At 38.9% G+C, this 25,537-nt stretch overlaps 1 protein-coding gene across 1 annotated transcript in view; it reads left to right on the forward strand.

Moving 5' to 3' along the window:
- The window catches only part of MALRD1 (MAM and LDL receptor class A domain containing 1), a 288,915-nt gene that overhangs the window by 60,594 nt on the left and 202,784 nt on the right, over window positions 1-25,537 (forward strand). Inside the window, exons 14-17 of the mRNA XM_074876823.1 lie at window positions 4,645-4,797; window positions 4,943-5,048; window positions 6,307-6,674; window positions 8,282-8,694. Of these exons, the coding sequence (XP_074732924.1) occupies window positions 4,645-4,797; window positions 4,943-5,048; window positions 6,307-6,674; window positions 8,282-8,694 (1,040 nt within the window). The remainder of the gene's footprint in view (window positions 1-4,644; window positions 4,798-4,942; window positions 5,049-6,306; window positions 6,675-8,281; window positions 8,695-25,537) is intronic.

The following is a 25,537-nucleotide window of genomic DNA, read 5'->3' on the forward strand; positions in this document are numbered from 1 at the left end:
AAGTCTACTGGCGTATTAGAGACTTTTTAAACAGATTTTGAATGAAAGAAAAAATTGTAAGCCAGTAATGATGATGATATCTCTTCACCTGGATTTTTTTGTGGTGCATTCTGCATAAACATACATGGGCTAAGAGACAGGGAGAGATTTTCAGGGGATGTAGAGATTGGGGAATTTGCGGCCTTCCAGAAGTCTAAAACATTTGTTTTAAATGTTGTTTTCAAAAGGTCTTTTTCTCAAATTCTTGTTAGGCATCGCCCTGCTTACAGAGAAGCTGCACATCTGATTTGTGAAGGCCTTTGAGTGAAGCTTCTCAAAACAGAAAAGGATAAATCTCATTCCATAAGAACCCAAAACCAGAAAGAAATCTAGATTTTTGTGATAAGAAGTCAGCTCAGAGAAAACTAAATATGCTGAAGATGTAAAGATAGCTTTCTCAAAACATCAATAAAGCCAACTACCCTTAAATGCTATGGTCTCAGTATCACTGTGGTTCCTTCACGATTATTGAGGAAGCTTGTTAACAATGCTAAAAGAGGCAGCAACGAAAAAATATATCCATACAGGTGGCACAGATACTATTAGAAGTAAAAAAGTGTCAAATAGCTGAAGTAATGTCCAAATGAAAAAGGTAGAAAAGATGAGAGATTTTGTGTGTTAAAGGTCAAAAACCATCAAGGATGACAAAAATAAGTTTTAAAAAAGCTAGCAATAAGTTCCTCAAACACAGGAGAAGACAGCCTGGCAGAGTCTGCAGGACAACCTGATGTTTAGAGTATTAAGAGTTCATGTAAGAAAATAAGAAATAAGAGAAAGTCAGAAAATAAAGTACTAGGAGAGAAGACAAACTAGTGTCATAGAATCATGGAATCACTGAATGGTTTGGGTTGGAAGGGACCTTAAAGATCATCCAGTCCAACTCCCCTGCCATGGGCAGGGACACCTTCCACTAGACCAGGTTGCTCAAAGCCCCATCCAACCTGGCCTTGAACACTTCCAGGGAGGGGTCACTCACAACTTTCCTGAGAAGCTGATCCAGTGTCTCACCACCCTCACAGAAAAGAATTTTTTCCTTCTATCTAATCTACATCTACCCTCTTCAGTTTAAAACAGTTGCCCCTCGTCCTATTATTACACTCCCTGGCAATGAGATCTTTCCTATAGCCCTCTTTAAGTACTGGAAAATTGCTATAAGGTCTCTGTAGAACTTTCTCTTCTCTTCTCTAGGCTGAACAACCCCAACTCTCTCAGACTGTCCTCATAAGGGAGGCAGTCCAGCCTCCTGATCATCTTCATGGCCTCCTCTGGACCCGCTCAAGTAACTCTATGTCCTTCTTACATTGGGGGCCCCAGAGCTGGACACAGTACTTCAGGTGGGGTCTCATGAGAAGAGAGTAAAGGGGGAGAATCAACTCCCTCAACCTGCTGGCCACAATTCTCTTGATGCAGCCCAGGATACAGTTGTTTTTCTGGGCTACGAGCACACGTTGCTGCCTCATAGTCAGTTTTCCATCCACTACTACTCCCAAGTCCTTCTCCACAAGGCTGCTCTCAATCCACTCATCGCCCAGCCTGTATTTGTGCTTGGGATTGCCCTGACCCATGTGCAGGACCCCACCTCTCAAGCCTGTCCAGGTCCCTCTGGATGGCATCCCTTCCCTCCAGCATGTCAACCGCACCACACAGCTTGGTGTTGCTGGCAAACTTGCTGAGGGTGAACTCAATCCCACTGTCCATGTCACTGACAAAGTTGTTAAACAGCGCTGGTCCCAATACCTGAGGAACGTCACTCGTCTCCACTTGGACATTGAGCTGTTGACTGCAACTCTTTGAGTGTGACCATCCAGCCAATTCCTTATCCACCAAGTTCTCCATCCATCAAACCCATGCCTCTCCAATTTAGAGACAAGGATGTTGTGCAGGACAGCATCAAAAGTTTTACACAAGTCCAAGTAGATGGCATCAGTTGTTCTTCCCTTATTCACCAACGCTGTAACCCCATCATAGAAGGCCACCAAATTTGTCAGGCATGATTTGCCCTTAGTGAAGCCATGTTGACTGTCACCAATCACTTCCTTATTTTCCATGTGCCCTAGCATAGCTTCCAGGAGGATCTTCTCCATCATCTTGCTGGGCACAGGGGTGAGACTGACTGGCCTGTAATTCACCGTGTCTTCCTTTTTTCCCTTTTTATAAAATGGGGTTATGTTTCCCCTTTTCCAGCCAGTGGGAACTTCCCTGGACTGCCACGACCTCTCAAATATGATGGATAGTGGTCTAGCCACTTCATCCACCAGTTCCCTCAGGACCTGCGGATTCATCTCATCATGTCCCATGGACTTGTACACCTTCAGGCTCCTTAGGTGGTCTGAAATGTGATCTACAGCGAGCAGTTATTCCTTCTCCCAGTCCCTGCCTTTGCCTTCTGTGATATGTGTGGTTTGGCTGGAACACTCATCAGTGAAAACTGAGGCAAAAATGTATTGAGCACCTCAGCCTTCTCCATATCTCAGGTAACCAGGTTTCCCATTTCCTTCTGCAGAGGGACCACATTTTCCCTAGTCTTTCTTTTATCACTGGCATACCTATAGAAGCTTTTTTGTTTGTTTGTGAGTGTTCACTGTGAAAGAAACTACAGAGGTACCCAAGCAATGGCCTTTCTTTCTGGATAATCTGTCTGAAACTGAAATGCCAGTCAAAGAGGCTATGGGACAATTAGGTAATTGAAGTGGTATCAAGCATCAAAACCAAGTGCATTTCCCCCATGCTCTGCCAGCTTGCTCCATTCTTGTATCTTCCATAGGTGTTAAATAGTTGGGTTGAGATTTCCTTGAAGGTTTCAGGGTTATTTTATCTCAATGTATTCACCCATACTTAAGTTAAATATATGGTCTGGTGCATCTTTTCTTTTATGTTTTGTCTCTGTTACAAGTTACAGATGCAAGAAGTCTGGGCTCAGACTTAACAGTTTTATCTTGTTTATTTGCCTTTTTTGGTGTAACCATCTGTGTCCAATATTTGCCATATTCTTCGCTGCTGTGCTCCTGGGAATGTGGGACAGTTTCTTCTGTCGAGCAAAAAACAAATCAGAAATAGCTCTCTATATTCCCTTATTGTTATGCTCTGTCAGTGGATTTTTAGTCATTTCCATCATGTCTCGTTCCTTGAATATTTGCAAACATTTTTTGTCTTCATTTTAGTCAATCAAAGTGTTCTATCAAAAAATTTCTTCCTTCTGGTTTTGTGTCACATTTGATCTACATCATTTTGTCATTGACATTTCTGACCCACGTACACCATATATATAATGAACTCATATTTTCTTTGATCTCTTAAATGTTATTTGGTCTTCCATATTTGTGCAATGATTTTTTTGAATCAGCATTAATAACTGTGGATTTCTATGTGCTTTGCTTAATAATCCACAAAATCTTGTCTTTTTAGAAGCTCTAACCAACAATAATACTAACTTCCCTGATTCAGTAATTTTTTTCATTCTTTCTAACAAATTATATATAAATTAATGTGACATAGTTTTTAAAGAAGAAAAAAAAATCAAAAAACCTCCTATATTTGCCGTAAATAAACATTTATGTAATCCAGTTATCCAAGAGACTTCATTTGATTTTGAAATGTGCATTTTCTATACTGTAATTATATGGCCACTGGAAGCTGTGATAAGACATTATAAAATAATGGTAGAGTTCTGACAGTCATGTCAGAATTTTTTTTTGTTTATTCTATGTATATATTTAATAAATTATTGCTTAAATAAATATTGGTATAATTTTCTTAATGTTTTCCATTATAATTATAATTTCTATTATAATGTTTTCCTATTATAATTACTGGACTCAAAAATATCATTTTGTGATTTAAAGAGGATTTTTTTAAAGTGCAGAAGAGGAAAACCTGATGTTTTTTAATTTTAACATAATAAATATTTGTCAGTTTGCATTCATTCATGTATGACACTCTTCCCCTCCTTCCTTTCTTTTATTTTGTATTATACACATTTTCTGAAATTTCACTTCTCTTTTAAATGAAGAAATGAAGAATGCAGCTGAGTATGTTTTTCAAATCTTTTCCACTGCAGTAATTTGTGTTTCAGATATTTCCTTCTTTTACCAATGTCATAGTGTCTCAGTAATGTCTGATATTTAACTTAATTCCTGTTGCAACTAGAGGAAGGCTTTTGTTATCATTAACATACTTGCTGAGATTCAGAAAATAAAGGATTTCTGGCTCCAATATCAATTCCCTAAAAGATCTTGCAGAAGGCTTGTTACTATTTTGTGTGCTCTGTGCTCTTGCTGTGTAACATGAGGATTGTGAGGTCTGTTTTCAGCACCTCCTCACCTACTTTGAGTGGCTTGGGTGTGGGGTCTTTAGAGGGAAGGACTTGTTTTACTGAATACATGGCATATAGTGATGGCTTGGTTGTACCTGTGGGACTGCTGTTTTACCCAGTTGTTGTAAAGCAAGTACCCCATCTTGTACTCTGCTTCCCCACACCCTTTTCCTAGGCTTCTTTCTAGAATATTGGTGAGGTATTAGAAATGTTTTATTTCCTTTCCTTTTCACACTGCAAAGCTTGTTTAGTAATGTCATGTATAAAGTAAAATGTATCTTTCTTCATTTCAGCTGCTGTATGTGACTTTGAAAGAGAGAGCTGTGGTTGGACTGAAGCTGCAAATGCAGATGAATTTGACTGGGTAAGAAGTTCCAGTAGTGCTCTTGCACCCATTTTTCAGAAGCAAGCTCCTCCGCAGGATCACACCTTCAACAAATCTGAAGGTAAGACAAGCCAGCCTACAAACAGGGAAGTGGAAGAGATATACCTGCTCTTTAATCAAATTTCAAATGGAGGACATGAATGCTTTAAAACCTTTAGAAACACTTTCTTCAGCCTGAAAAGTTTTTTTCTGTTTTATTTTGATAGGTCATTTTATGTTCATTCTGAAAAACAGCAGCAGCATTTCCCAAGTAGCTCGGCTACGAAGCCCAAAGTTCAGGCAAACTGGATCAAATTGCACATTGACCTTTTGGTACGAAATAATTTAGATTTAAAAATTCTGGATCATCTCACATTGTTTCTGTTAGACTGAAATTGAGGTTATAGTTTGCAATAGACACACCTTCTTCTGCAGTATTTATTTCTTTTTGTTCTTTAATCATATAGTCTTCATTGCAAACAATATGCAGAAATAAGCTGAAGCACTTGGAGAACAGATCTGAAACATGGGATGACTTTGTTGTCAGGCTTTGAACAAAATTATAGGAAGGATTTTATCTGCATATAAATAAGCAATTACCAGAGTCATTTTGCCATTTCTACTTTGCTTAAGTAAATTTGAAAATGTTGTGGAATTTTGTTCAAGAACAGGAAACCATCCAAAAATCTAATAACTCCTTGAGTCACCTACAGTATCCAGAAATAGATTATACCACCTTTGAGAGAAAGCTCCAGTGCAAGAATTGGAGCTTTGCTTCCAATTCTTTATTTATGTACATAGAAAAAAAACCCAAACCCCTTTCGGTTATTGTGTTGTCTCAGTCATTGTGAAATCTTGTCAAAGAGGGACAGAAAAAGTAAACTGTGATAATTTGTTTACTAAGGTCAAAAGTGATGCTACTGTTTAATTAAATGTTTGGTCTGACTGATATTATTAAGTACAGTTTTTCTCAGTAATGTCAAATACATTTGCCATAGAAAGAGGAAATGTCTTTTTATCAAAGACTCAGGTCTTGAAGTTGGAGTATAGGTCTGTAAATTACATGTTGTTGGTTCTGTTCCTGGTTCTGTTCCCAGTTTCATTGTACAATTGCTCACCTAAGTATTTATGATTTTTAAATGCTTTGAGATCCTCAAAAAATGCTGCAAAATGCAACGTTAACAATGACTAACATAGAAGGTGTACTTTGGCATTCAGTAAGTGTTATGTTTTTCCTTCTTGAAACTTTATAATTACGTATTGAATTAAATTTATAAAAAACATATTATGCATCTGAGTGAGCAGTGTTCATTGCTTAATATGAAAGCAAATGTGTCTCTTCAGTTATGGGTTTTAATTTAATGAAGTGTGCTTCTTCTCTCATAATCTTCAAATCTTGAAATGAGTCCTAGACTGATACAGCAGCCTACCCTACCATCATAATGTGGATTGAGTTGCAGGTAAACTGGAAATAGGCACTGTGGACTTTCTATATTTCATAGATCTATGACAGAAAAGATACTGGACATTATAGGTGATGTGGACCATCCTCATCATTTGCACCCTTAACATTTTTTTTTAACCATTTTAGGTATTACAATTATGGACAGTCAGTTGGGGCAGCAGAGATGCAGTTGCTTGTGGATGGGCTGAAACAGCCTACTGTCCTTTGGAGGGCATATTACAACGAGGGAAATCAATGGTTGAAGGCAGTTATTCAGCTTGGACGCCTTCCACATCCTTTCCAATTATCACTTGATAAAATCAGTCTGGGTTTCTATGATGGCATCTCAGCAATTGATGATATTACATTTGAAAACTGTGCTCTTCCACCTCCAGCATTAAGTTGTGAAGGTCCTAATCGTTTCTGGTGTAGAGACACAAAAGCGTGTATTGACAGTTTATTAGTCTGTGATCTTGTGGATAACTGTGGGGATGGATCAGATGAAGACAACTGTAGTAAGTACTTTCCATTATTGCTTACTTTATATCAAACCAAAATTTACTTGCCAAATTCTGGAGTAAAAAAGCACGATGTTGTTATAGCCAATCAATGTCACAGCCAGTGATGATTCAACTGACTATAGTTACTGCTGAAATTTTTAACTTAAATGCATATGATTAGTTACAACTCAGGGTAAATGGAATTCAATCTCCTTTACCCAAATGAATCATATTTCTTCAACTTTTATAAAACACACACATGCATTACAAGGTCATTTTAAGAGAGAGAATTCACAGTCTGCCAGTTGATTTGGGTTAACATGTTGTCTTTGATTACACTGATGGAGGTACAGCAGAAGACTTATATGGACTGTAAAGAGTGTGTGTCTTATCTCTTTTTATGACCTATATTCTTTCTACCTAGAAAACATTAAAATATCTGTACTAGAAGATACTAGTCATGCTGGGCATAATTGTCCCTTTCAAAGAAAGAACTTGTACATATTGAGGAAAGCTATGGGTCGTTCACATTTTTGATATTCACCTTGCAGTGCTGAAGGGTGCTGTTGATGATTTTCTCCCCGAAGCATGCATTCATCAATTTTAAGAACTCAAGAACATTAATATAAAATAAAATTAACTAGCTTTATCGCATCCTGAGGCAACTAAATTATGCAAATCACAATGAGTTTGAGAAACAGGGGGCACCTTACATGCTTGAGAGAATACCATCCTGCACTGATATTTGCTGAATATCAACTTAAAACTGATCTGAATTTAAAAGAAAGTGAAGGCTTTCCAGCCTGTCTCAGTTTTCCCACTTGTAAAATGTCTATCTTCTTTATAACCCATTTTGAGGTCTATAGTAAGAAATTACTATATGATTTACAGTTTTAAACATCATAAAAAATAACAGCTTAATTAAAAAAAAAGAGAATTGGCTGTTATGTCATTTACTGTTTATGGAGGGCAGATGTAAAGATGAAATGTAAGTTCTCCACCTCTGATTCACATTTTATTTTTTTATATTAGAAGTAATTGGTCTAATCAATATATTTTGTCTTGGTGTCAAAAAATAAACTGTAGTTGTGTTATAAATGCCTCTATTGAATTTAGCTTTGATAAAGCTATCATACTACTATTATTGAGGATAATAAAGATCTAAAACACAATCCATTTTTAGGACTACTGCAATGCAAAAACATATTATGTCACTTATTACACATACTTACAAGACTGTATCCTGTGATTTATTTCAACCAATTGACCTCAGTTTTAACTCCTTTATCAAGTTAAATTTCAGTTAAAGAACTTTGCATTATTTAATTATAAAAATAAATAAATTTAATAATATGAAAAAGAAAATGTTATTAACAGTTCTGTTTATTCAATAAATTAATTATGTGCAGCTTGCCAGATATATATTGAAAGAGGAGGTAACTAAGTAAAGATTTATTTTTCTTTTTTTGTCCAGGTAAGTGTATGTTTATTCTTCAGAGTGGAACTTTTGCAAGAAGATATGGATTTTTCTCTATATTAGAAAGAAATTTTGGCAAGGAGAAAAAGATGTATCACCTTTTGATAGTGCTTTCACTTGACAGTCTGTTCTGTTTACATTTCAGACTCTGACCTACAGTGTAACTTTGAGAATGGGCTGTGTAATTGGGAGCAGGACACTGAGGATGACTTTGACTGGATCAGAATACAAGGTCCAACCCCCACAGTTAATACAGGCCCATTAAAGGATCACACAACAGGCACTACCAGGGGACACTACCTCTACATGGAATCCTCTGAGCCACGTCAATTCCAAGATAAAGCAGTTTTGCTTAGTCCTCTCTTCAACCCTTCTGGCAACAGAACCTGCATTTTCCGCTTTCATTATCATATGTTTGGAAAGCAAGTTTTCAAGCTTTCAGTCTTCCAGAGAACTGTGAGTAATACCAAGGGATGGCTGTTGTGGTACAAGTTTGGAAATCAAGGAAACAGATGGATTAGACAAACACTCTACATCAGCAGCTCTAAGCCATTTCAGGTATGATCCTTGTAGATTGCAAAGTGCTTATTTGCTGCATCGTAAAACACTGCGAGTATATAAATGGCAGTGCAATCCCAAAGTTATTTGTAACTGTCTGGTCAAATTTACTTTGAAATACATTTGTAGGGTTTAGGGTTTTTTATGAAATATGTCTGAAATATTTATTTTTTGTTGAATTTATTTTTCCCCCTAAAACACTTGATTTGAATGTTTTGAACAGGAACATGTGGTATTTAAAGTAGATTATATTTTTGGTTTTCAAGCATTTGGTGAAGCAAACTTATCTGAACCTGCTACAGAACAGCTTGGCAAAAATTTTAATTCATTCATGAAAAAAAAATTCTCTTCTATGCCTTATTTTTCCAGAGTTAAATGTTAATCTTTAATTGTATAAGGCCAGAAAAAAATATCAGTTCAAAATATTTGGGTGCAAGCCTAGGTCAACAATCAAATATATTTTGGAAAAAGATGTGATTATAGTAAGTTACAGCTACAAATCTTGATTCATTTTCTCACCTTTCTAAAGCTGTTTATGTTATTTACCTTTCACTATGTATGGTCTGTGTATTTTGGTCAGGTTAATGAACCTGCAGGTTTATTAGAGGAGACATTAGTTCACTTGACTACCAACTGGTCATAAAATTAACTTTAAAAAAACATTTTTTTATAAAAATATTTCTTTATAGAAAGAAACACCTTCCTTTTAAATCTTATATAATGCAGTATTTTCTTTAGATTGTCCCACATTTAATTCTCAGAAGATTATTTTTAGGTGGAGAGAAGTTCTATCCTCTTTGGAGGAAAAGGCCTTAATATTACTGTGGTTGCATGGAGGCAGCTGGAAGGAGAGTGTTCGTTTTCTGTCAAGACTCTTTGTAGAAATGTAAAGGAGTATCAACATAATGCTAACAAGGCTTTTTTTTTTTTTTAAGTAAGAAAACATATCCTATGTATGATAGTTTGTCTAAAGAACTATAAGCCCATGTGTCCTATATTTGACCTTCTGAGGGTTAGGAAGGTCTGTTCAGTAACTGAAAATATTTTTAATGCATTAGTGTTGAAGGGTTTTCTATTGTACTTGTCTGGTTCTGTGCAGGGAATGCAAAGATCTTATATTCTTTTGATGTAGGTTTATTTTTCATAGTCGTTTTTGAGGACCATGAAGTGTAACATAATTTGTTAGTTTATTCTGAAGAAAGAGATCAAGATCTGATGTTCTTTATTTCACATTGCATTTGTTATGATGGAGCTTGCCGTGTCACAACCTACCACCCCTCAAAACTCAGAAATTTTGAAGAGAACAAGTTGTTCTGTTGCTAATAAGTTGACAAGTGCTGACCTCTTTCCAATCTTTCTTTTAAGTGCATAGTGCTTGGATACTTCCAGGACTAAAGTCATGTCTACTGGCTGGGTAACAGTATTAAAGTTGTAGCCTCTATGTTTACTATGCTGTGTTCCCCATACCCTATAAAGTTAGTGGTTCAGTGTTTTCACACCATGTGCTTAAAGTTTTGTAGGTCACCTGCATGCTTCAAATGAAATGTTTAGATTCACTTGAGAATGGATTCTTTTTTCTTGAAAGTCTAAAAATAAGATAGAACTTCTTAATAATTTTCTGGTCAAAATACATGTCTTGACTTCCTAATCTCCATTTCTAGCCAGAGCATCTCATCAGCTGTTTTAGGATTTTCAGAGATTCCTAGTGAACAGAAAATGTTAGATTCTAGAACCAAAGGTGGCCTAAGTCTTTGTAACACAGACCTTCATTCTCTTCTAAATGTAAGAGATGACCATATATCTGAGATAGCTATAACACCTATTTTTCTTCCCTCCCTGTCTAAGTCTGTCATTTGTTTACACATTCCAAGAAAAAAACCACATGAATACTAAATCCCTCAAATTCACATTTTCAGTTTATTTACTAACATGGTAAGGCAACTTTGGCAGCATACAAACAACTGTTCCTATATACTATCTGTTTTGAAAAGGAGGAGTTCTCAGCCAAAAATTCAAAATGGCAGAGAAAGATACTTGAGAACCTCTGGAAAGCCAGAGCCCCTTTTGAAAGTTTGGAAGTCTATAGATATGAAACTGTAGGACCTTTAATTGAATGCTGTGGCAGAAACCCGAAGGGAATAGCACATGAAGACTTCCTTTACACCCACCAGCTCCCACTGAGCCTCAGAATCTTGAATTTCTCAGGAAACCTTTGTTCTAGCTGCCATCAAACCGTGGCTGAAGTTTGTTGCTGTTCCATCAGATATTTTACATCAGTGTTAAATGTGACATCATTGAGCAGAACAGGAGTAGCTGGATGAGTGAAAAGGGAAATTTAGAGGTAATTTATTTAAATGCATTTCTCTGAGCCAAAATTAAGCATCTCTCTCAAATACTAATACAGACAAGTAACAAAACCCATCCAAAATACACACGGCTGTAAAACTCAGTTTTGCAGCTTTTGTGATCTTGAGTTTCCCTTTGAATTCAGAACTGATATGACACAGAAATCTGCAAAGGATTTAATAATCTGCAAGAAATTATACTTTCTTTTTGGTAAAAATTTCAAGTTAAAAATATATTCCTTTTCAAGATATTCCTTTTTATTATATGGGACACTTGTTCCAACATGAAAAAGAATGGGCTGTTTAGTGTACTTGTCTCTATACTTGATCTACATTTATTTTCATCTCCCTGAGAAGCTTACTTACATGTCTTTTCCTTCAAAGTACATTTGAAAAGGTAGTAAAATAAGAATCTGTCCATGGTAGCCTACTTATATTGATGATGAATAGTGTTTGCTTTTATCTTCCTTGAATAATCACAATACCTGAAATAGTTCCCGCTCAGAAGAAAGTGCAAGATTCTATTTTAGCATCTTAGATAAATGTAGCTGTCTTAGCTTGCTCTATTCATTCAAATTTCTGTGGATACAAAAAAAGAGAATGTTGATATTATGTGAACAATGGCAAAATTCTGTATCTCAATCCTTTTGGACAGTGTAGTCTCCTTTTAGTCATGATATAAATCACATATCTACTGTGTCAGTCATCAGATATCTCAGGCAACTTTACTAGATTGCAGAGCATATTATTTAAAAAAAAAAAAAAAAGGGAAAAATAATTAACTTTACCCCAATCCAATTCACTTTTTGGCTCATCTGCAATACATATGTTTATCTCTGTAAATAAAGATGGTTATAGATCTTTGATACTCAAAACCATAAGTAATACATAAAGGGGTGTAATATTCTATGATGATATTATAATGATCAGTCTAGTTTATTTAATTTGGCTGTTAAGAAACTTAAAAATGCAAATATGCCATTTAAGTATGTGATTAATTATTAGTTATGTTGAGTATAATTACAAAATATTTTAGCATTTTGAGTATCATATATAAAACCTTACATCTCCCTTCAAATATAAAATGTTCTCTCTTTAAATGTGAAAAACAAGGACCAGAATCAGGAGAAAATAATGAATGAAAATTTATTGAAAAGTACTAGCTTATGGAAGTTTACATGCAAAATAAAATTGCAATTAAGTAGATATAAAATGCATTTGGTTTTTTCCTATTTCACAAGTGGTTGAGAAAAGTAAACAACCAAATCCACTGTAATAATTTTACTCTTATTGTCAATTAGGTATTAGTTTAGGAAGTAATGGAATATTGATTGAAATTTAGAATTATACATTTGCTATGAATATAGAATAGCACTACATTCTACAAACACAAATACAAGCCAACCTTCTTTCTCCAGCTACTATTTTTAGTACCTGTTGTTCTATTTTTGTGTTCTTCTCAGTGTAGAATCCAAACTGTATTTTAAGGGCCTGATTCTGAAACAAGTATGCCTGAGTATATTGATAATGGTGCAAGTTAGATTTCTCAAGCTCTTGAGCAGCATTTTAAACTAGGTGTAATGGTTTGGAATATGACCAAACATGGGAAGGCAGATAGCTGAAGCACAGTGGATACCTTTCCCTTTTTTTTATACATTGCTATTTGTACCTTTGACATTCTAACTTGCTCTTTTCAGGTATAGTGGTTACACCATTCATTGCTCATGGTTTAAAACAAGACAATTTTGTATATTCAAAGTTCTGTCAGTTTGGGGAAAAAATTCTGTCCTGAAATGGAGCTCTGTTTTGTTAAAGCAAAATGTGTTTTGTGTCTCTGTATTCTTATGTTCTGAATACCCCTGTCTCTTATTCGGGCTAAGCTATCAAAGCATAGGTGCTGACCAAGCCTATTTCAGACATTCTCACATAAAGGACTTTGATGTTGGCATTTTAATGTGGGTTGTAAATGTATCAAAAAGAATTAACTTAGTTGTCTTGTAAAATCCTTTTGTCTTATTTGGTGTTACATAGTATGATATGAATTGTCTCTTGCAGCATCTGCAAAGTACAAAGGTTCAGTATGACTAGCTACAGTTTTGTTTGTCTTTTGTTTTTTTTTTTGTTGTTCTTGTTGTAAATCCTAGAACCCCTAGGGATTCCCACATGCCATACCCCTTTTAAGTTTCTCAGCTCATAGGATCTGATGTTGTAGCCACCTGGTGCTGAACTGGGAGGCATTCCCTGTTACAATCACTGAACATCTTTTCTAAATCAGATAGCGGGAAACATCTCTGAGCATCATTAGGGTCCCCTTACTCTTTCAGACATGAAGCAATAAAAGACAGCCTTCAAGAAGGCTTTGTTTTACTTTGCTACAACAGGATATTCACCAAGTGAAACATTACAAGTATCATCAGTCCTAACTTAGACAGAGCCACCTAATAAGATTTACCTCTAACAGCTGTTAGTTGTCTGTTGAAGAGGAAGCTTTGGGTCACTTCCAAATAAATCCTTCATAAAATTAATATATTTCACAACACTTCAGATGAAAGAGAAATTATTTTCTAAGTTAGTCACAGCCCTAATATTTTTTTTTTTGTGATCTTTGACAAAATCATCAAATGTAATATCAGTTGTATGGACGTTCAAATGGGAAAGGGTGAAGTGTTAGTCATAATTAGTTCCGACACATAAATCCTTAAGTATACTTCCTGAATGATGCTAAATCAAGAACTGACTTTATTTTCAGCAGCAGAAATTGTCTAAAGACAGATAAGAATCTAAAGGAAGTTTCTTCATTTTTGACACACTAGATTAAGGTGATTGTCTTCTAATATATTCATTTAAATCTTAATTTTTCATCTTTTTATTTCTATTATGAAATACGGGGCATATTATACCTTTTCTTACAAAGATTTTAAAATTTAATGACAAATTAGCTCACTATGAACACACTTTATTTTCAGTTACTCTTATGTTTTAACCATAGAAATAATTGTGGAGGTGCATAGTTACAGCTGAGTTTTTAACTTTGATTATAGGATTGTGTTAGGTTTTCCTTAATTAGACCCAGCTACTTCCTGTATTATGGTTTTGGTATGTCCTTGACATAAGATCCATTTGGTGTCAAATACATGTCTAGTAAACATACATTATTTGCATCCAGGCTCTTACTATTCATCTAAAAAGAAACAGTAAGGGCTGAAAAATGTATTTAAGGTACTACCAGGTAGCTGGTCACAATCACATAGGCAATAACTACTTAGTCACCCTCTACTCCCTCCCTTTTCGTTCCTGAGTGAGATGAGATAGTGATTCTTCTTTGGGGATTCTGATGATCTGCTCTGTAATAAGTGGAAAAGGATCACATATCTTTCTTCAGTTATTTCTGGATTTCTAGATGTTTCTTGCACTTACTTTTCTGAGAAGTGAGCAGACTGATCAACACTCTGCCCCCCCTGCCCTCTCCCCCCCCCCCCCCCCCCCCCCCCCCCCCCCCCATCATTTCTGTAATGAAAAACTCTAGGTTCTCTTGGAAAATGGACTTTTTGGCATAATTCTGTTTTACAAACTATCTTTAAACTGGCTTTGAGTTCTGTTTCAAACAAAAAGGCTGAGCTATGGCAAATTGTGAGGTTTCAGAATTTAATGGTTTTATTTCATGCATGTCTAGTGGTGATAATTATATTTCATACATGAATAATATAGCAGGACTTGTCATAATAGACTAAATATCCTTTGTATCAATTTAAGAAAAGATAATGACTTGCTAGACTTCCTCGTCAGTTACAATATTCTTGAATTAAGAAAATTTCAAATTTCATTTCATACATAACAAGCATCAGAAGTATTGAAATTACAGGTTCTAGATCTCATATCGCATTTCACAACACCTCTGAGAGAAATTTTCAGTGGGGGTTGTAATGTCAATACTTTTGTAGTTCGACTTAAATGTGAGAGTTTTTCAGTGTTCTCTAATCATTAACTGATAAGTGTCAGGTTGAAATTCTGGACTTAATACTGGTGTACTCCAGAAAATGAAGCTGACCAAATTTAGTCATATTCTACTTCTTGCATGCAGCTTCACTGGAAGTGTGTGCGTAAGTTTTTATTGTCCCAAAGAGAAGTACTATTTCCTAATATGAAATGCAATGTGAGGAGACCATGTTTCAGCATGTTACAGTTGCATATCAGCACATGCAGCTAGGACTTACCCTTACCACTCACAGTGTTAAAAGGAAACTGGTTCTGAACAGTTTGTGCTCTTTCTTCTATATATCCTAAGAAAACAAATCAAAGTAATTGTGGATTTGCCCTTAAGTTAGGAACATTAAGCTAAAAAAAATAAACAAATAATTGAAGTAGAAACGTTTGAGCTATTCTAGAATACTTGGGTAAAAAGTGTTCCTCTTAGAAAGAGAGATGGTTGAGATGTAACAGAGAAACATCAAATCAACAGTGTCGTAGAGAAGCTGCATAGAGAATGATCATTAATGATTCTCTGAATACAGAGAATGAGAGGTACTCTGTGAAATTATTAGGCAACACAATCAGAACAAAAGGAAATACTATTTTAGGATGGCCTTTGTACAATTCATTGCTGAGAGATGTTTTGGTTACAAGGAAGTATGATCAATAAATAACTTGGTAAATTATCAAAAGAAAAGCCTGTTAAGTGCTACTAGCACAATAATGAGGCTATAATCTCCCACCTATGATATATTGCCAAGAGTCTGGGAGCTACCACTGCATACCTGTTTTGTTCTCATTGTGGATATGGCAGTATTCCACTGGGAGACACACACCGCAGTTACCTGGACAGCTGACCTAAACTCTGGTACATCTGTCCTCCTGCTGTGAGCCATTGTGCTGCAGACAGCTTTCAGTGCTCACCCTTTTTGATATTCTAACTATGATTTCAGATTTTCTGCAGTCGCTTTCACTCTTATTGAACCAGGTTTTTTGTTGTCAAGTGTTGTTAGCCTTCTGCCTTGATTTGGTTGTCTGTTTGCCTCCTTGTTCAGGGCCTCATGTTCAGTGCATGCTGACATACCAGTAAGAGCTTGTTAATGTTTAGCTGGTTAGATACATATCTTTCATTAAAATCTGGTGTTGAAGCAGCTCTGAATTTAACAAGGACTTCTCTAAAATGTTTATTACACATCCAATACCCACTTGTGATCATTTTTCTATTGTTTTTGATCCTTTCCTTGTTAGCAATTTCCACACAAAGATTTAGTTATCATGGATTTCCACTCTAGCAACAGCTTTGGTTTCAACTTTCAATTTGTCGTTCCTCATCTTCCTTCTCTTACTCTTCTCCTTTGCACTTTCCCTAATAATCTGCTGAAATTAGTATTCTGATTCCAGGATTCGGTTTTTTTTTCTTTTTTTTTTTTTTTTTTTTTGTCCTTTAAATGTTACCACATGCTTCTGTTGCTTCTTACTCCTCGAATTCTACTCCAAATACATGAATATCCATATATGGCTGCAGCCATATTTGCTGCAGCTTGGTAGCTGTCTTTCTGGGTGTTATTTTTCTTCATCTCCGATCTGTGTGTTGGCATCTTTCATCCCTGCTACCTGCTTGCATGTTGCATGTTACTCTTTGGTTTTCACATTTACATTGTGCTATTGGTTTCTGATCTGTTTATAGTCATCATTCTCAGTTTTATTTTCACTGTGACAATGTAAAGCCCATGGTTGTTTGGTGTGCAGTTGCCCCTGGAGCAATTGCTTATTAATTGACTAATAGATTAATATTGTCAGGGAAGTGTTTACCCACATTTTTTAATCCTCCATTGATCATAGAATTGTAGAATCATAGAATGTTTTGGGGTGGAAGGGACCTTAGAGATCATCTAGTTCCACGCCCCCTGCCATGGGCAGGGACATCTTCCACTAGACCAGGTTGCTCAAAGCCCCGTCCAACCTGGCCTTGAACACTTCCAGGGAGGGGGTATCCACAACTTCTCTGGGCAACCTGTTCCCGTGCCTCAGCCCCATAATCATAAAAAATGTCTTCCTTATGTCTAATCTAAATCTACCCTCTTTCAGTTTAAAACCATTGTCCCTTGTCCTGGCACTACAGGCCTTGGTAAAAAGTCTCTCTCCATCTTTCTTATAAGCCCCCTTTAAATATTGAAAGGCTGCTATAAGGTCTCCCCAGAGCCTTTTCTTCTTCAAGCTGAACAACCCCAACTATCTCAGCCTTTCTTCACAAAAGAGGTGTTCCAGCCCCCTGATCATCCTCATGGCCCTCCTCTGAACCTGCTCCAACAGTTCCATGTCTTTCTTATGTTGGGGGCCCCAGAGCTGGATGCAGTACTCCAGGTGGGGTCTCACCAGAGTGATTAGAGGGGCAGAATCACCTCCATTGACTTGCTGGCCACACTTTTTTTATACAGCCCAAGGTATAGCCTACATATCTCTGTAGGCCAGTTAAAAGAAAAAATGCACCCAAACCCAAAAGATTTGGTGTGTTACTGATATTTAACTCTCAGGTCTTCTTAGAAAGTGTCCTGGCAGGGTGTGATGTACAGAGATGGTTACAAAATGTCTGGGAACTGTGCCAGAGGATGTTGATGTCAGGCCAAATCACGTGGATTACTTCATGTCTGTACTGTTGAAGTATCAATGCCTTTTAGTATAACAGCTCTAATACTTGCACTTGTATGACCTAGGCTTCTTGTACCATGTCCCGTCCTCATGACCAAGATCAAAGACTTGGAGGGCTGTAGTGTGCCAGGAACAAACGCTGACATATCTCATGTCCATACTTCATGCAGAACTTGTGTAGACTCTACTTTGGACAACTCATGCTCAGGTTTCTTCACCAGTCCACAATCTACATGAGAAACAATATGCATGTAGAGTGGACAATGAAGGAACTAGGACACTTGTGGAAAAGAGTAAAAAACAGCCATAAGACCTGTGGTTGGTGGTGAAATTTGTGTTGATAGTGAAGGCTATTCAGTACCTACAGTATGAAGTGAAATACAGAGAACTTACATCTTGAAAATGTGTGTGGTGAAATGCAGTATATTTGAAAGGCAGAAAGTAGCGTGATTTTTTAAAAAGTCGTTTCTAAACATCAGTAATGCCATTTTTGACAAGAGGATTTCAGAGCATAGAAAACAGTGTGAAAACAAGGAAATCACATGAGAAGCCAGGAAAATCTATTGTCCATTGTGCAAACCTTCAGGGATAATTTAATGTTCAGTTCTTTGGGAAAGAAATTGCCCTTTTGTTCAGTGCTATTACAGTACTTAATATCGTGAAACTATAATCCACTCTGTGGCAATTGCTCTTATTGGTATGCATTGGAACACCTGTCATGATGTCATCAAGTCACCACATATGCAGAAAGGGGACCAAGAACAAGAATTTCTAAGCTATCTTGACAATGCTTTTACCAATCAAAATTGTATTCTTAATTTTGCATCTGTCATTGCCTTGCAATTTTTTTTGGGGGGGAAGGGTGGTGGGGAATGGACAAAGGGGCCAGGGGTGGGTGTGTTTTACCTTTGCTCCCTATTTACATGCAGGAAGCTCAAAGGAAACTGCACAAGGTAAAAATAACCTTTCAGTACGTCAGTGAACTGTCAAATACTGACCACTTTTTAAATACAGAAACCCTGAATTAAGGAAATGTTTTCACCACCTTTCACAGCCCACAACCCACTGAGAGACTGTGTTGCCATTTGAATTTGAGGGGAATCATGTAAAGTAGGAATTTTGCTTTGCTGAAAATTAAAAGTACTGTCTTAAATTTGCTATTAATATATTACTTATCAGGAATTCCTGAACAGGAAAATGAGACTTAAAAAACTTTACAGAGAAGGAAAATGTTAGTGACTTTTCTCACAGAATCACAGAATCATTCAGGTTGGAAAAGACCCTTGGGATCATCGAGTCCAACCATCAGCCCTACTCTACAAAGTTCTTCCCTACACCATATCCCCCAACATCTCATTGAAATGACCCTTAAACACATCCAGGGATGGTGACTCCACCACCTCCCTGGGCAGCCTATTCCACTGTCTGACCACTCTTTCTGTGAAAAATTTTTTCCTACTGTCCAGTCTGAACCTCCCCTGTTGCAGTTTAAAGCCGTTCCCCCTTGTTCTGTCACTAATCACCTGTGAGAAGAGACCAGCACCAACCTTTCTACAATGTCCTTTCAGGTAGGTGTAGAGAGTGATGAGGTCTCCCCTCAGCCTTCTCCTCCTCAAACTAAACAGTCCCAGCTCCTTCAATCTCTCCTCACAGGATTTATTCTCCAGGTCCTTCACCAGCTTCATTGCCCTCCTCTGCACTTGCTCCAGCACCTTGATATCCCTCTCATATTGAGGTGCCCAAAACTGGACACAATACTCAAGGTGTGGCCTCACCAGTGCAGAGTACAGGGGGACTATCACCTCCCTACTTCTGCTGGTCGCACTATTTCTAATACAAGCCAGGATGCCGTTGGCTTTCTTGGCCACCTGGGCACACTGCCGGCTCATGTTCAGTTCTTGCAATTAGAACCCCCAGATCCTTCTCTTCCAGACAGCTCTCCAGCCACACCTCCCCAAGCCTGTAGCCATGCATGGGGTTGTTGTGGCCCAAGTGCAGGACCTGGCACTTGTCCTTGTTGAAGCTCATCCCATTAATGTTGGCCCACTGATCCAACCCATCCAAGTCCCTCTGTAGTGGCTCCCTATCTTCATGCAGATCGACATTCCGGCTTAACTTGGTGTCATCTGCGAATTTACTGATGATACACTCTATGTCCTTATCAAGATCATCAATAAAGATGTTGAACAGAAATGGTCCCAACACAGAGCCCCGAGGAACACCACCTGTGACCGGCCGCCAGCTGGATTTAGCTCCATTGACCACCACTCTCTGGGACCGTCCATCCAGCCAGTGCTTGAACCAGCAGACCGTTCGCTCATCCAGGCCATGGGCAGCCAGTTTTTTATGAGAATTCTATGGGGAACTGTGTCGAATGTTTTTCAAAAATCCAGGTAGACAATATTCACAGCTCTTCACTCGTCCAATAGTTGGGTCATCTTGTCATAGAAGGAGATCAGGTTTTTCAGGCAGGACCTGCCTTTCATAAACCCATGCTGACTAGGCCTGATCCCCTGGTTGTCCATTATATGACTTTTAATGGCACTCCATATGATCTGCTCCATGACCTTCCCTGGTACCGAGGTCAGACTGACAGGTCTATAATTTCCTGGATCCTCTTTTCTGCCTCTCTTGTAGATGGGTGTTACATTTGCCACCCTCCAGCCCAATGGGACCTCGCCAGTTAGCCATGACTTCAGGTAAATCATGGACAGCGGTTTGGCAAACACATCTGCCACCTCTCTCAGCACCCTTGGGTGTAACCTGTCTGGTCCCACAGACTTGTGTACATCCAAGCAGTGTAGCAGGTTTCTGACCACTTCCTCTTTAATTGTGATGACCTCATTCTGCTTCCCCTCCCCACCTCCTAGCTCATGAGGCTGGGTGTCCAGGGAACAGCTAGGTCCACTGCTAAAGACTGAGGCAAATTAGGTGTTGAGCACCTCAGCCGTTTCCTCATCCTTTGTTACTATGTTTCCCTCTGCATCCAATAAAGGAGGAAGATTTTCCCTAATCCTCCTTTTGCTGTTAATGAATTTATAGAAACATTTTTTATTATCCTTAACAGCTGTAGCCAAGTTGAGCTCTAGCTGCGCTTTGGCTCTCCTAATGTTCTCCCTGCATAGCTTCACTACATCTTTAGTTTTCACGAGAGACCTGCCCCCTCTTCCAAAGGTCATAGATTCTCCTTTTGTTCTTGAGATCCGGCCAAAGGTCCCTGTTTAGCCAGGCCAATCTCCTTCCCTGCCTGATTGTTTTTCGACATGTGGGAACAGCCTGCTCCTGTGCCTTTAAGACTTCTCTCTTGAAGTATGTCCAGCCTTCCTGGGCTCCCATATCCTTCAAGGCAGCCTCCCAAGGGATTTTGTTAATCAGTCTTTTGAACAGGTCAGAGTTTGCCCTCCGGAAGTCTAAGGTGGCAGTTTTACTAATCCCTCTCTTTGTTTCTCCAAGGATCAAAAATTCAAGCATCTCATGATCACTGCACCCTAGATGGCCTCCAACCTTTACTTCCCCCACAAGCTCTTCCCTGTTCACAAGAAGCAGGTCCAGGAGAGCACCTTCCCTGGTTGGCTCACTCACCAGCTGTGTGAGGAAGTTATCCTCCACACATTCCAGGAACCTCCTGGATTGCTCCCTCTCTGCTGTGTTCCCAGCAGATACCCGGGAGGTTAAAGTCCCCCACAAGAACAACGGCAAGTGACCGCGAGATTTCTCCCAACTTTTTATAGAAAGCTTCATCCACCTCACTGCTTTGGTTGGGAGGTCTATAGCAGACTCCCACAGCAAGATCCTCTTTATTGGCCCTTAACCTAATCCAAACACTCTCAACCCTGTTATCACTATACTTGATTTCTGAGCTCTCATACCATTCTCTAACATACAGGGCCCCTCCACCACCTCTTCTTCCTTGTCTATCCCTCCTGAAGAGCTTGTAGCCATCGATTACAGCAGTCCAGTCGTGTGAGGCATCCCACTACGTTTCTGTGATAGCTACAATGTCATAGTTCTCGTGTTGCATCATGGCTTCAAGCTCCCCCTGTTTGTTGCCCATATTGTGTGCATTGGTATAGATGCACTTGAGATGAGCTAATGAATCCAACACGTTTTTGTGAGTGTGGGCCCCATTTCCTACCAGACCCTTCTCAGGTGTTACCATGATTTATAAACATCTATCCCTTTTCTCAAATGAAATGGCAGAGGGAGAGCCCTCTCTAGTCCACCATCCTTTAAGGCTTGATATGCTTCCTTTGAGTTTATTCCTAACAGGCCCAGTTATCTCCCCCTCCCCCCTCATATCTAGTTTAAAGCCCTGTCAATAAGCCCTGCTAACTTCTCATTCCTTTACTGGATCTAGAAACCATCTCTGAAAAGGTAAAAAGAAGATCACAGCAAGCAGTACCTCATTGAAGCTTTAATTAAGTCTCCTTCCGTCGTTCTATGCTTTACATCAATCACAGGGGTTTTTTTAATTATTTTTTATAATCTATCTATGTTTATTGAGTATGCTTATAGAAGAATTAATAAACAATGTAGAAATTCTACTCCCACTGAAGTATATAGTAAAGCTTCCATTATCTTTAATGAGGACAGGATTTCATGGCAAGTCATATGTTCCAATGATATCCCTATGTTATTGTTTTCTTACTTTGGTAGGTTAAGACCATATGCGTGGATGTAGGAGCAACAATTCTATATAACTTTCTATCTCAGTCAGGCAAAATCCTTTGGATAAGGAAAGGTCCACCTCTTTAGGCAAATGATGTAATAGTGATACCCCTTGCTCATTGGCATTTGCTGCTAAACAGATAATTGACTTGGTTGCTGGCACAAATGTTTTCATAAGCATTGAAAAGAAAGTGATGCATGTCTTCTCTCAGGATACTCCTTAGGTCAGCATGGGGGAATTGCCTCCGCAGTAAGCATTGCATAGATCAGATACAAGTCTCTTCATGAAGGCCCTATTCAGGCTTCTCTGGATAGAGATGTGGAGATGTCTTTATGCAGCCCTTGACATCTTGACATGCTCTAGGGTGCAAGAGGGAGGGACAAAAGTACTCAGGTCATAACAAGCCATTCTGGTCAATGTGGGATACATGTTTTAGGGCTGTAAGTCCCAGGAATTTGACATAGTAACTCAGCCTGAATCCTGTATTTTATTATTTATTTATTTATTAAATCTGGAGAAATAATGGTTGGGAGAAAGAAGGAATCAATGTAGTATGTAAGCAAATACATGTGTAAACTGTTGAACCTGCATACACCTGTCATGGAAGATCACACTAGCAGCAAAAAGACACTTACAGTAAAGGATTGGTGATGAGATTCCATCTGGAAGTAGTTCAGGATACCATAATATGATTAGAGTAAAGACTGATCATGAAAGAACATAATCAGCCTTGTCATTGCTTTACTATTCCTATACTACAACTCACCCACTTTCACTTGTATATATCCTTGTCAAAACAGCCTATCAGTTAGATCCAGCCTTTGGATCCTTACACTGTCTGCCTAATTAACCACAAGGCTATCAGAAATGACTGATGCTCTAAGAAAACCCCATAAATTTATACAGGAACTGTAAAGGGGCTTGTACCTTAGCTGTGGGAGAAATTTACAATATCTTTTGGGAGGGCTTTTTTTGACTAGATTTGGCCTTGCCCAGTTAACCATGGATGTTTTAGTATTTTCTGTGAGTACATCCTCATCTGCCAAGTATTTTCATTACTTAGTGATTTTTAAGTAATTAAAAAAAAACATTATCCATCCTCTTTAGGGAAAGAAAACATTTTTAATGTTGCAAAAAGTAGAATTGCTAAAGTATATATATATATATATATGTATTTTTTGGGCCCCTGTAGCCAACTGATCAGAAATTAAATTAATTTTGAGACTGAATAATATCCAGATTTAAAGGGGGTTTTGTCCATTTTTCTGTGATTTTTGTGGAATTTGGTGTGGGAGTTTTTTAATACTTCATATTTACCATCTGGGTTGCTTTTGAAAATAATCTCATTCTGCCATAAACTTGTGAAATAGAGGAGACCTCTGTACATCTTTGTAGATGAAGTCAAAACTAACCATGACCTGGTCTAAAAGCCCAGCTAGAAATTAATTTGGCTTCAGCAGTCAAGGACAACAAGAAATGTTTCTATAAGTATGTCAACAGCAAAAGAAAAACCAGGGAGAGCCTCCATCCCCTGCTAGATGCAGGAGAAAACACGGCAACGAGTGATGAGGAAAAGGCTGAGGTGCTTAATGCCTTCTTTGCCTCAGTCTTTAATAGCAAGACTAGTTGTACTGAGGCAATCCAGCCTCCTCAGCCATAAGACAGAGACTGGGAGAACGACGCCCCCGCAATCCAGGAGGAGATAGTCAGTGACCTACTGTATCACATAGACACACACAAGTCTGTGGGACTGGATGGGATACACCTGAGGGTGCTGAAGGATCTGGCTGGGGTGCTCGCCAAGCCGCTTTCCATCATTTACCAGCAGTCCTGGCTGACCGGGGAGGTCCCAACAGATTGGAAATCAGCCAGTGTGATGCCCATATATAAGAAGAGTTGGAAAGATGATCTGGGAAATTACAGGTCTGCCAGCATGACTTCAGTGCTTGGGAAGCTGATAGAGCAGCTCATCCTGAGTACCATCATACAACACATGCGGGACAACCAGATGATCAGGCCCAGTCAGCATGGGTTTATGAAAGGCAGGTCCTGCTTGACAAACCTGATCTCCTTCTATGACAGGGCAACCTGCTTATTGGATGAGGGAAAGGCTGTGGATGTTGTCTACCTTGACTTTAGTAAGGCCTTTGACACTGTTTCCCACAGCATTCTCCTGGCAAAACTGACTAATTGCGGCTTGGATGGGCACACGCTTTGCTGGGTAAAAAACTGGCTGGATGGCCGGGCCCAAAGAGTTGTGGTGAATGGAGTTAAATCCAGTTGGCGGCCGGTCATGAGTGGTGTCCCCCACGGCTCAGTTTTGGGGCCACTCCTGTTTAACATCTTTATTGATGATCTAGACAAGGGGATAGAGTGCACCCTCAGTAAGTTTGCAGATGACACCAAGTTGGGTGGGAGTGTTGATCAGCTTGAGGGTAGGGAGGGTCTGCAGAGAGACCTGGACAGGCTGGAGAGATGGGCTAAGGCCAATTGTAGGAGGTTCAATAAGGCCAAATGCCGGGTGCTGCACTTGGGCCATAACAACCCCCAGCAGCGCTACAGGCTTGGGGAGGAGTGGCTGGAGAGCTGCCAGTCAGAGAGGGACCTGGAGGTGTTGATTGACAGCCGGCTGAACATGAGCCAGTAGTGTGCCCAGGTGGCCAAGAAGGCCAATGGCATCCTGGCTTGTATCAGAAATAGCGTGGCCAGCAGGGAGAGGGAAGTGATCTTACCCCTGTGCTCGGCACTGGTGAGGCCGCACCTCGATTCCTGTGTTCAGTTTTGGGCCCCTCACTACAAGAAGGACATGGAATTACTCGAGCGTGTCCAGAGAAGGGCAACGAAGCTGGTGAAGGGTCTGGAGCACCTGAAAAGGGTCTTATGAGGAGCTGCTGAGGGAACTGGGGTTGTCTAGTCTGGAGAAGAGGAGGCTGAGGGGAGACCTCATTGCCCTCTACAGCTACCTGAAAGGAGGTTGCAGAGAACTGAGGATGAGTCTCTTTAACCAAGTAACAAGCGATAGGACAAGAGGGAATGGCCTCAAGTTGCGCCAGGGAAGGTTTAGACTGGATATTAGGAAGCATTTCTTTACAGAACGGGTTGTTAGACGTTGGAATGGGCTGCCCAGGGCAGTGGTGGAGTCCCCATCCCTGGAGGTGTTTAAGAGTTGGGTTGACATAGTGCTTAGTGGTATGGTGTAGATGGGAACTGT

This window comes from Strix uralensis, chromosome 1 (genome assembly GCF_047716275.1).
Source record: "Strix uralensis isolate ZFMK-TIS-50842 chromosome 1, bStrUra1, whole genome shotgun sequence".
Lineage (NCBI taxonomy): Eukaryota > Metazoa > Chordata > Aves > Strigiformes > Strigidae > Strix > Strix uralensis.